At 48.6% G+C, this 12,961-nt stretch overlaps 1 protein-coding gene across 2 annotated transcripts in view; it reads right to left on the bottom strand.

Annotated features, from left to right (window-relative positions):
- vps39 (VPS39 subunit of HOPS complex) overlaps window positions 1–12,961 on the bottom strand; it is a 233,704-nt gene that overhangs the window by 195,527 nt on the left and 25,216 nt on the right. For both annotated transcript variants that reach the window (XM_072486723.1, XM_072486733.1), the window contains exon 4: window positions 1,785–1,827. In XM_072486723.1, coding sequence (XP_072342824.1) covers window positions 1,785–1,827 — 43 coding nt within the window. The remainder of the gene's footprint in view (window positions 1–1,784; window positions 1,828–12,961) is intronic.

The raw sequence follows: 12,961 nt of genomic DNA, 5'->3' as shown, positions 1-12,961 counted from the left end.
GATACATTCTTGGGTGGTGTCAGTTGTTCCTACCAGTGGTCTGAGTGGCATATTTTTATGGATTTTATTTCACACTTAAATAATATGGTAAACGGTAAACCAGGTTGACATAAGAGATCATTTAATATGTTTAAATTGTTAAGCTGCTTAAAGTCAACATTGAGTCTTAATAATGATCAAATTCACTTTGTTCAACACAATTTATCCTCAGATCAAAACAATAATGAATATATTACACTTTCACATCTCTCCATGTCATCTTGCTTGTCCTAAACAACTATACTCCAGTTTTTAAAAAATGCTTTTCATCTCAGTAAAAGACACAAGTTTTTAACCTTGGACTTAATCCTCGTAGCAGTTCTATTTTCAAATTCTGCCCACCTCATTTCTTAGTCCCTCATCAACTGGGGAGGATAATCCTTGGAAGATAGGGGGCAGGATTCTCCGAACCGAAATCGCGATTGGCACAGGGGCGGAGAATGGGCGTTGACGCTGAAATCTGGCGCGACGTGGCTCGGGCGATTCTCTGGCACAATCGACGCGGCGCGGGTAGGGGACCATTGAAAGAGGCCCCCGCAGCGATTCTCCGAAGTGTGACTGGCCGAGTTCCCGGCGGCGTGGGTCTCTCATGGTCTCACCTGTCGGAAACTCGGCGTGGCGGCTGCGGACTCAGTCCACGGCCGCACTGGTGGGGGGGGGGGGGGTTTCACAAACAACGAGGCTATTGATCAGGGGCCACCGATCTGCGGGTGCGCGCGATCTCGGGGGGGGGGCCTATCTTTTTGGTGTCGCGCGGAAGTGCAGGGCCCCTTATCGGCAGCCAGAGCTGCGAGGACTACTCCGGGGCACTGCTAGCCCCCTTCGGGTTGGAGAAACACTCTGGACTTTCTTCAGGAAAGTCCAGAGTGATTCGCCCGCATTTTGACACTGGAGTGGGGACATAGCCCCATTATTGGAGAATCCCGCCCAGGAGGTGGCAGGGAGAGAAATTAAGTCTGAAGAAACAAGCACTACAAAGATTTGCATTTTTGGATCTTTCCATTCTGACATTTTGAAACAAATCATCAAGGACATCAAAATAAATTTGACCATTTTGTTGCCATAGCTAACAGAAGATCTAATTAAGTCCATCAGATAAAGAAGCAATAGACTGTTATCATAGAATCTACAGTGCAGAAGGAAGCCATTTGGCCCATTGAGTCTGCATCGGCCCTTGGAAAGAGCACCCAACTTATGCCCATGCCTCCACCCTATCCCAGTAACCCCACCTAACCTTTTTGGACACTAGGAGCAATTTATCATGGCCAATCAACCTAACCTGCACATCTTTGGACTGTGGGAGGAAACCCACGCACACACGGGGAGGACGTGCAGACTCCGCATAGACAATGACCCAAGCCGGGAATCGAACCTGGGACCTTGGAGCTGTGAAGCAACTGTGCTAACCACTGTACTACTGTATTGCCCTTGTTATATAGGAGGGAACTATTTTATTCCAGGAAGCCAGTTGATTAAGGATCAACCTATAGCCCACCTTTATACACATTTATTTAGAGTTACACATTACAAGCATACATCTCTTAACTTTACAATTCTATTTTTATAGGGGCTCAGGTACATCCCAACTTAATGCCCATCACCTGCACATAATTAAACACAAATTAATAGCAACCATCTGCTCAACTATTTTTTGGTATTATAATTAAATTGCAATATAAATAAACAAATCTTCCTAAAATTACTGTACTGTGTTCATACAAGTTAAACATTGACAATTCACTTACCTAAGAGAGAGATCAATATTTTGAACTGGGATACAACATACAGCTGGAAGACAAAAAAAAAAACAAGAACACATTTCAGAATGGAATAATGAACTCACTCATGCTTAAATAAAAGAATATGCTTAGCTACCGACATTAAACATTCTTAGTTTAATTGGAGCAAATAGACATGTGCACTGTGACATGAAAAAAGGAAACAATCGAGAGAAGTGCTGAAGCAAGTGGATTGAAAGGACACACTTATGTTTTGATGCAGTTAACAAGCAAAGTGGAGCAAAACTGCTTGTAAATTAAGGAGCCACTATCCTCAACAACAATCCCTTCATTAAATGTCGAAAGAAGGAATGGGCTTGCAGACAACAGCGGGTCCTCATACAACTAATGCAATAACAATGCACTTCTGTACAATGAGACAGGGAAATATATTGTTTGTGTAATTACATTATTAGTGAGATAATTAATCTTGGTATTATAGTGTAAGCGATGGAGGGCAGTAAAAATGTTTCAAAAGAACAGCAGCATCACTTTTGTGAGGCAAACCAAAAAAAAGTAATTATTTTTTGTTCTTAACCAGGGATTCCCAGAGGGCTGCTGGAGTGTTGGATTCACACATTGGACATACACCACATTAGCCTTGCCCCTGGTTCGTTGAAGGCCCCACTTCCCCTGATTGATACATTTTAGGTTTTGTGCTGTTTCCATCTCTTGCAATCAGAAGATGGAGTCTCCAGGACCTAGCCTCCGAAATAGCATGAAGCACAAATTATATCAATTATCCTGGTCTGCCGCGGAATGTGTCGGAAACCGGAACTGGGAAGCTCTTGCCTAAACCATACTGATTTTAAAAAAAAATTTAATATATAAATTTAGAGTATCCAATTCATTTTTTCCAATTAAGGGGCAATTTAGCGTGTCCAATTCACATACCTTGCACATCTTTGCGTTGTGGGGGGCGAAACCCACGCAAACACGGAGAGAATATGCATAAACCATACTGAAGGGAACTAATTTCAGAAATATTGAGAAGCTTCTTGTGAAACTGGCTGAGCAGACTGGTACTCTGTTCATAAGACATAGGAGCAGGAGCAGAATTAGGCCACTCGGCCCATCGAGTCTGCTCCGTCATTAAATCATGGCTGATATTTTTCTCATCCCCATTCCCCTGCCTTCTCCCCATAACCCCTGATCCCCTTATAAATCAAGAACCTATCTATATCTCTGTCTTTTTTTTTTTATATAAAGCATTTAAGGCATTTATGATTTTATAATAACAGAAAGTACAAAAACAAATGTAAACATAATTCAGTACGTAACACAACCACACCCAGCCAACATGGCTTATACACACATTTCCCCAGTCCCTCCATCTCTTCTCGCTGGTCCCGCCTGAGCTAAACTAAACTAGCTCCCCCGCCGTTCCCTAAACCCCCCCCCCCACTAAACCTCCCTTCCTATCGTATCTGCTAACAGTTTTAGTTTTCCCCAAAGAAGTCGATAAACGGCTGTCGCCTCCGAATGAACCGTAACATTGATCGTCTCAGGGCGAACTTAATTTTCTCAAGCCTGAGAAACCCAGCCATGTCGCTAACCGATACCCCTACTTTCGGGGGCTCCGAATCCCGCCAGGATAATAGGATCTGTCTCCGGTCTACCAAGGAGGCAAAGGCCAAAACGTCAGCCTCTCTTGGCCCCTGGACTCCCAGGTCTTCCGACACTCCAAAGATCGCCACCTCTGGACTTGGCGCCACCCTTGTCCTTAATACCACTGACATGACATCAGCAAATCCTTGCCAGAGTCCCCAAAGCTTCAGACATGACCAAAACATGTGGACATGGTTTGCGGGCCTTCCCCCACACACCTGTCCCCTCCATCCCCCCAAAAAAGCTCATCCGGGCCACCGTCATGTGTGCCCAGTGAACCACCTTAAATTGTATCAGGCTGAGCCTGGCACATGATGAGGATGTATTCCTCCCACCGACCTGCCTCTAGCTCCTTACCCAGCTCATCTTCCCACTTGCACTTTACCTCCCCTATCTGGGTTCCCTCCTACTCCATGAGCTCTTTATGAATTTCCGAGACCTTCCCTTCCCCCACTCCTGTTTTTAACACTACCTTGTCCTGTATCCCGTGGCGGTAGAAGCGGAAAGGTCGAAACCTGCCTTCTTACAAAGTCTCTCACCTACAGATAGCAAAACACATTCCCACCCTGCAATTCAAACTCCTCCTCCAAATCCTCCAAACAAGGAAAGCTCCCATCGATAAACAAATAACCCAGCCTCTCAATCCTAGCTCGCTGCCATCTCCGAAACCCCTCATCCAACCTCCCCGGTACAAACCGGTGATTGCCACAAATTGGAACCCACACCGACGCTCCCGCCACTCCCATATGCTTCCACCACTGCACCCATACCCTCAGAGCCGTCACCACCACTGGGCTTGTGGAGTACCGGGCCGGCGAGAACGACAGGTGCCATTACCAGTGCTCCTAAGCTTGTGCCCCTACAAGACGCTGTCTCTACGCACTCCACACCCGATGACCCCTCCCCCACTACCTGATCATCACTATATTTGCCGGCCAGTAGTAATTCCTAAAGTTCGGTAGGGCCAATCCTCCATCCCTCAGCTCCGCTCCAACAGCATTTTCCTCACTCGTGGGGTTTTCCCCACCCATACAAACCCAGAAATCACTGCATTAACCTGCTTAAAGAAGGCCTTTAGGATAGAAATAGGGAGACACTGGAATCTCGGGAGAAACATCATCTTTATGGTCTGTACACTCCCCACCAGTGACAATGGGAGCATGTCCCATCCCCCACCCGGCCTGGATCACAAAAACCTCACTCTTACCAATGTTCAATTTATACCCCGAGAACCGGCCAAATTCCGCAAAGATCCACATAATCTCTCCCATCCCCCTAATGGGTCAGAAATATACAGGAGTAGGCCGTCTGCATAAAACGAGACAATGTGCTCCAATCCCCTCCCCACCCCGACTAGCCCCTTCCAGTCATTTGATGCTCTCAGCGCCATTGCCAATGGCTCTATAGGCAAGGCAAACAACAATGGGGAAAATGGACATCCCGGTCTCATCCCCCCTGGACCTCCCACAAATACTTCCACTCCACCCAGCCAAAGGCCTTCCGCATCCATAGCGACCACCACCTCCACCTCCTTCCTCTCAAGAGGGCATCATGATGACATTCAAGAGCCTTCTATCGCTGGCCGTTAACTGCCTTCCCTTGACAAATCCCGTCTGGTCCTCCCCTATCACCCTCGGAACATAATCCTCTATTCTCGAGGCCAAAATCTTGGCCAGCTGTTTGGCGTCTACATTTAGTAGGGAGATTGGTCCATATGACCTGCATTGTTCTGGGTCCTTCTCCCGCTTCAGGTTCAATGAGATCGAAGCCTGTGGGGAAAGAACATCCTGCTCCCTAGCCTCATTAAATGCCCTCACCAGCAGCGAACCCAGCACCCCAGAAAAAGTCTTAGAAAATGTCACTGGGTATCCGTCCGGTGCCTTGTCCAACTAAACGGCCTCCAATCCCTCCACTACTTCCACAATCTCAATCGGGGCTATCAGCCTCTCCACCACCTTCAGAAACTCCAAACCCTCCAAGAATTGCCTGATTTCCTCCACCCAGCTGGGGGCTCCGACTCATACAGCCAACTGTAAAATTCCTTGAACACCCCATTCACCCCCGCTGGGTCAAAGACCGTGATCCCCCCTCTATCCTTCATTTTTCCTATCTCCCTGGCTGCCTCCCGTTTCCTGAGCTGGTGTGCCAACATCCTACTGGCCTTCTCCCCATATTCATACACCACCCCTCTCGCCTTCCTCAACTGTCCCACCGCCTTCACTGTGGATATCAGACCAAACTCCATCTGCAGCTTCTGCCGTTCCATCAACAGGCCCGCCTCCGGGGCTTCAGAGTACGTTCTGTCCACCTGGAGACACTCCCTAACCAGCCTATCCATCTCTGCCCGCTCCACCTTCTCCCTTTGAGCCCACACCGAAATCAGCTCTCCCTAACTACTGCCTTCAGTGCCTCCCATACCGTTGCTGCCGAAACCTCCCGTGTCATTTATCTCCACATAATTCGGGATAGCCTCCCTCGCCCGCCCACATACGTCCTCATCCGCTAACAGTCCTACATACAATCTCCAGTGCGGGCCCTGGCCCCGCTCCGTGCTCCCCCAGAAATCCACCCAGTGTGGGGCATGGTCTGACACAACAATCGCTGAATACTCAGCATCTACCACCCCCACCAGGAAAGCCCTATCCAAAACGGAAAAAAATAGATCTGGGAGTACACTTTGTGAACATGGGGGGAGAAAAAAGAAAACTCCTTTGATCTTGGCCGTCCAAAGCTCCACAGATCTAAACGCACCCCCCCCCCGCCTTGCTGAAACTCGCACTTCTTTTGGCCAGTTCCGTACCCAAGTCCTGGTAAATACGCAACTCGTTGCCTTCCCATATGCAGCATCTTGTCTGCCTGGACCACCTCAATATCCGTTCCTTGTCCAGGAACCGGTGCATTCGTACCACCATCGCCCCCGGCAGCTCATTCCTCAGTGGCTTCCGTCATTATTGGCCTGCCGTCATTGCCCCCAATTTATCTCCAAGTGCCAGATCCTCCCCTGTCAGCAGATCAATGCCCCCCCCCTCCCCCCAAAACAAAATAACAATCCCAACCCCTCAACAAACTGATCACCTGCTCCCTCCCCACTGCGCTTCCATGAGCTAGGCCACCCACCTAGCCTAGTAGCCCCTGCCCATGGTGCCAAGCATCCTACCCCCACTGATCTCCCTCACCCCCCCGCTCGAACATACACATGCAAAACATCACAATCCCCAACAAACACAAAGAAGAAAATTCCACCCACCATCCCCCATTAAGAACAAAGTTAACCCGCAAACAAAACAGAGCATTGGCCCCAAACTTTGGCTTTTGCCAACGAGAAAATAAATTTAGCAGCAGATCAAGAACAGAACTACTCTCCCCCAAGTTCAATGTCCTCCATCACTTGCCAATCCCGTCCTTAACAAAGTTTATCAGCTCACCTGGCGATTCGAAACAAAGTCCCTGGCCCTCATCAGTGACCTACAAAACGCGCTGGGTACAGCATACCAAACTTCAGCCCCTTCTAAAAGAGGGCCGATTTCACCTAATTGAATCTCGCCCTTCTTTTGGCCAGTTCCGCACCCAAGTCAGGTAAATACGCAGCTCGTTGCCTTCCCATATGCAGCTCCTCGTCTGTCTGCCCCACCTCAAGATCTGTTTCTTGTCCAGGAACCGGTGTATTCGTACCACCATCGCCCTCGGCGGCTCATTCCTCAGCGGCTTCCTCATCAGCGCTCTGTGCACCTTGTCCACCTCAAAAGGGTCGAGCAAACACACCTTCTCCCAGCAGCTTCTCGAACATATACGCCACATATGCATCTGCGTCCGATCCCTCGCTGCCCCCCGGCAGACCAACAATCCTCAGGTTCTGCCTGCGTAATCGGTCCTCCAAATCCTCTACTTTCTCTTGCAGCCTCTTCTGGTGGTCCTTCATCAGACCCATCTCCACCGCCATCGCGGCTAGCTGCTCCTCGTGCTCAGCCACCGCCTCTTCCATCTTCTGGATCGCCTGGCCCTTGGTTTCCAGTCTCTGCTCCATACAGTCAATCGCCATCTTAATCGGATCCAGGTATTCCTTTCTTTGCTGAGCAAATTTCTCCTGTAGAAAGTCCACCAGTTGCTCCGTCGACCACTGGGCCGACAGCTTTGATTCCTGACCCTCCGCCATATTCTCCTGTGCCGCAGGCTCCATTCCAGTCTTCGACCAATGTTGTTCTCTCCTTTTCAGACCACCTCTGGTCCACAAATCCATACACTGGTGGGGAATCCTTTTCCTCTATTTCAGCAGTCTCCTGTTTTGTCAATCAAATCCACCATAAATCGGAGAAAAAGGTCCCCAAGGTCCACCACGAGCTGGAGATACCAAATAAGCGACCACTCACCCAATGGCCACCACTGGAAGTCTATCGATCTCTGTCTTAAAGACACTCAGTGATTTGGCCTCCACAGCCTTCTGCGGCAAAGAGTTCCACAGATTCACCACCCTCTGGCTGAAGAAATTCCTCATCTCTGTAGTGTTTGATCATCGAACTTACTGGGACACAAAACTTAATTCTTCCACAGTATTTTAATACAGAGTCCATTTTGCATAATAATGATGAAGGATCTACATCGCCTTCAGCTCCAACATCACACCAGAGGGGAAAAAAGACGACAACTCCCTCCTTCCAGTGGGAGTTACAGTATTAAAAGATGCGTAGACAAATTATATTTGTTGCAACCGTGGACGACAACAGCAACAGCTTGCATTTATTTAATGCCTTTATCGTAGCAAAACATCCCAAGGCAATAACTGACACCAAATCAAAGGAGATAGTAGGACAGGTGACTACATCTTTGGTCAAGAAGCACCTTAAAGGAGAAAGGGGGAGAGAATTCCAGAGCTTCATGTCTCGATGACTGTAGGAATGACCACCAATGATGGGGCAAAGGAAGTGGGGGATGCACACGAGGTTAGAAATAAGAACAACACAAATCTCTTGAAGGGCTGTAGGAGGTTACTTGAAATAGGGCAGCACGGCGGCACAGTGGCTAGCACTCCTGCCTCACAACGCCGAGGTCCCAGGTTCCATCCCGGCTCTGGGTCACTGTCTGTGTGGAGTTTGCACATTCTCCCCGTGTTTGCGTGGGTTTCGCCCCCACAACCCAAAGATGTGCAGGTTAGGTGGATTGGCCATGCTAATTTGCACCTTAATTGGAAAAAATGAATTGGGTACTCTAGATTAAAAAAAAAGGATGGCAATGAACCCAAGGGATAAGAATTGAAGTTTTTTTTTTAAAATCCAATTAATGGGCAATTTAGCATGGCCAATTCACCTACCCTGCACATCTTTGGGTTAGGGGGGAAGCTCTTGCAGACACAAGGAGAATGTGCAAACTCCATAAGGATAGTGAACCAGGGCCGGGATCGAACCCAGGTCCTCAAAATGAGGCAGCAGTGCTAACCACTGCATCACCGTGCAGACTGAAAACCATCTACAAAAGCCAAACATTAGAACTACCCCCTGACCCCCATTCCCTTTTTTTGTTTTGAAATATTTTTATTGGAATATGTCGCCTACAGCTTTGGGTGGTGCTGAGCGCCAGCCAAGCAGGATGCTTCAGCGGGCAATTAGGGAAGCCAGGGCGTGGCCCCCTTCGTCATAAATTATTCTGGCTGGTCTGATACCCCGAAGGCTGCCACCTTCGGGCACAGCTCCACGCTCACTCCCACAACCTTGGACATTGCTTCAAAGAAGGCTGTCCAGAACTGGACAAGAATTAATGGGCCTTTTTCAAATTGGCAAGCAGTGACTTGTGGGGTACCACAGGGATTGGTGCCAATTATTCACAATATATATTAATGATTTAGATGAGGTAACAAAATGTAATATCTCCAAAAAGATGACACCATGTTGCATGAAGGGTGAGCTGTGAGGAGGATGCAGAGATCCTTTAGTGTGATTTGGGCAAGTTACGCGAGTGGGCAAATGAATGGCAGGTGCAGTCTAAATTGGAGAAATGTAATGTTATCTACTTTGGTAGCAAAAGCAGAAGGCAGACTATCATCTGAATGGCCATAAATTATGAAAGGGGAAATGTGCAACGTGACCTGGGTGTCCTCGTACACCAGTCACTGAAGTATGCATGCATGTACAGCAGGCAGTAAAGAAGGTAAATGGCATGTTGGCCTTCATGGCAAGAGGATGAGTGCAAGGGCAGGGATTTCTTGCTGGAATTATACAGGGCCTTGGTGAGGTCATACCTGGAATATGATGTGTAGTTTTGGTCTCCTTATCTGAGGTAGTATGTTCTTGCTCTAGAGGTTTACCATACTAATTCCTGGGATGGCGGGACTGACGTACGAGGAGAGATTGAATTTGCTGGAGTTCAGAAGAATGAGGGGGGGGACATCAGAAACATATAAAATTCTAACAAGACTAGACAGAGTAGATGCAGGAAGGATGTTCCCGATGGTGGGTGTGTCGTGAGCCAGGGGTCACAGGCTGGGGATACGGGGTAGACCATTTAGGACAGAGAGGAGGATACATTTCTTTTGCGTGGTTGGCTTGTGGAATTTGTTACCACAGGAAGTAGTTGAGGCCAAAACATTGCGTGTTTTCAAGAAGCAGTCAGATATCGTACTTGGGGCGAAGGGGATCAAAGGATATGGTGGTGGGGGAAGGAACAGGGTTAGGTTACTGAGCTGGATGATCAGCCATGATCATAACGAATGGCGGAGCAGGTTCGAAGGGCCGAATGCGCTCCTCCTGCTTCTATTTTCTATGTTTCTACAAAGTTTAACTATATACAGTACGAAGTCTTACAACACCAGGTTAAAGTCCAACAGGTTTGTTTCGATGTCACTAGCTTTCAGAGCGCTGCTCCTTCCTCAGGTGAATGAAGAGGTCTGTTCCAGAAACACATATATAGACAAATTCAAAGATGCCAAACAATGCTTGGAATGCGAGCATTAGCAGGTGATTAAATCTTTACAGATCCAGAGATGGGGTAACCCCAGGTTAAAGAGGTGTGAATTGTCTCAAGCCACGACAGTTGGTAGGATTTCGCAGGCCAGATGGTGGGGGATGAATGTAATGTGACATGAATCCCAGGTCCCGGTTGAGGCCGCACTCATGTGTGCGGAACTTGGCTATAAGTTTCTGCTCGGCGATTCTGCGTTGTCGCGGGTCCTGAAGGCCGCCTTGGAGAACGCTTACCCGGAGATCAGAGGCTGAATGCCCTTGACTGCTGAAGTGTTCCCCGACTGGAAGGGAACATTCCTGCCTGGTGATTGTTGCGCGATGTCCGTTCATTCGTTGTCGCAGCGTCTGCATGGTCTCGCCAATGTAGTTGACACGATGACATTAATAAGTTCCATCCAACCATCAGACTCACCATGGACTACTCTCCAAAATCAGTTGCATTCTTGGACACACTCGTCTCCATCAAGGACGGTCACCTCAGCACTTCGCTTTACCGCAAACCCACGGATAACCTCATGATGCTCCACTTCTCCAACTTCCACCCTAAACACATTAAAGAAGCCATCCCCTATGGACAAGCGCTCCGTATACACAGGATCTGCTCAGACGAGGAGGAGCGTAACAGACATCTACAGACGTTGAAAGATGCCCTCGTACGAACGGGATATGGCACTCGACTCATCGATCGACAGTTCCAACGCGCCACAGCGAAAAACCGGACCGACCTCCTCAGAAGACAAACATGGGACACAACCGACAGAATACCCTTCGTCGTCCAGTACTTCCCCGGAGCGGAGAAACTACGTCATCTTCTTCACAGCCTTCAACACGTCATTGATGACGATGAACATCTTGCCAAGGTCATCCCCACATCCCCACTACTTGCCTTCAAACAACCGTGCAACCTCAAACGAACCATTGTTTGCAGCAAACTACCCAGTCTTCAGAACAGTGACCACGACACCACACAACCCTGTCATGGCAATCTCTGCAAGACGTGCCAGATCATCGACATGGATACCACTATTACACGTGAGAACACCACCCACCAGGTACGCGGTACATACTCGTGCGACTCGGCCAACGTTGTCTACCTCATACGCTGCAGGAAAGGATGTCCCGAAGCGTGGTACATTGGCGAGACCATGCAGACGCTGCGACAACGAATGAACGGACATCGCGCAACAATCACCAGGCAGGAATGTTCCCTTCCAGTCGGGGAACACTTCAGCAGTCAAGGGCATTCAGCCTCTGATCTCCGGGTAAGCGTTCTCCAAGGCGGCCTTCAGGACCCGCGACAACGCAGAATCGCCGAGCAGAAACTTATAGCCAAGTTCCGCACACATGAGTGCGGCCTCAACCGGGACCTGGGATTCATGTCACATTACATTCATCCCCCACCATCTGGCCTGCAAAATCCTACCAACTGTCGTGGCTTGAGACAATTCACACCTCTTTAACCTGGGGTTACCCCATCTCTGGATCTGTAAAGATTTAATCACCTGCTAATGCTCGCATTCCAAGCATTGTTTGGCATCTTTGAATTTGTCTATATATGTGTTTCTGGAACAGACCTCTTCATTCACCTGAGGAAGGAGCAGCGCTCCGAAAGCTAGTGACATCGAAACAAACCTGTTGGACTTTAACCTGGTGTTGTAAGACTTCGTACTGTGCTCACCCCAGTCCAACGCCGGCATCTCCACATCATAACTATATACAGGCAGAGGTATATCATAAAGGTCTTGACTCATGGGCCCACACTGCCTGGGCACCTGCTGTCAGGGTCCCGCACTTTGTTCCCCATTGGTTGAGGTTCACATGTTCCCATGCGATAAGCCCAGAGCATGTCATGTGGCCTGTGCAAGATCGCCCCTTAAAGGGGTCATGCTGTCACATCCCTCACTCAAGTCTCTCAACAATATATATTGCAGGTTATTAACAGTGAACTATGTACAATGATGTAGAACTACAAAAGGGAGTAGTGCAGTAGTCCTTCATAAGGTTAGTCTTTCAGGGGACTTCTTAAGCCTGGTAGTACGCCTCAGTTCCAGGACTTGTTCCTCCACTAGTGAGGTAGTGTCTCCGTCAACTGCAAGAGGTTGCTTCAAGGTCTCAGCAGGTGCATTAGGGACCCCCCTCTCCAGTTCCCTCAGGAGTATTAGGAGAGGCCTCTTCTGAACGCCCAGTTCTCAAGTTTCAGGCTCTGCCGAAGGGGCATTGGTAGTGCCTACGAGTCACCTTCTGTAGTTGGGGCTCCTTATAAAGTTTGTGCTTTCGCACTTATCTCCCTTTTAAGTCCAGCAGGTATGAAATAGGCCAGATTTTGCCACAATTTTCCCAGCTACCCATGCTGGACCAGATGCAAAGTCCCTCATAAAAACTACGACAGTGGTTTTAAAACTACAACAGTGGTTTTAAAACCATTGGGGCGGCATGGTAGCACAGTGGGTAGCACTGTTGCTTCACAGAGCCAGGGTCCAAGGTTCGATTCCCGGCTTGTGTCACTGTCTGTGCGGAGTCAGCACGGGTTCTCCCAGTGTCTGCGTGGGTTTCCTCTGGGGGCTCCAGTCTCTGGCTTCCTCCCAC

The sequence above is a fragment of the Scyliorhinus torazame genome, chromosome 2 (assembly GCF_047496885.1).
Source record: "Scyliorhinus torazame isolate Kashiwa2021f chromosome 2, sScyTor2.1, whole genome shotgun sequence".
Classification (NCBI taxonomy): domain Eukaryota; kingdom Metazoa; phylum Chordata; class Chondrichthyes; order Carcharhiniformes; family Scyliorhinidae; genus Scyliorhinus; species Scyliorhinus torazame.
Note: the sequence above shows the minus strand (reverse complement) of the source record. Positions and strands in the feature narration are given on the sequence as shown.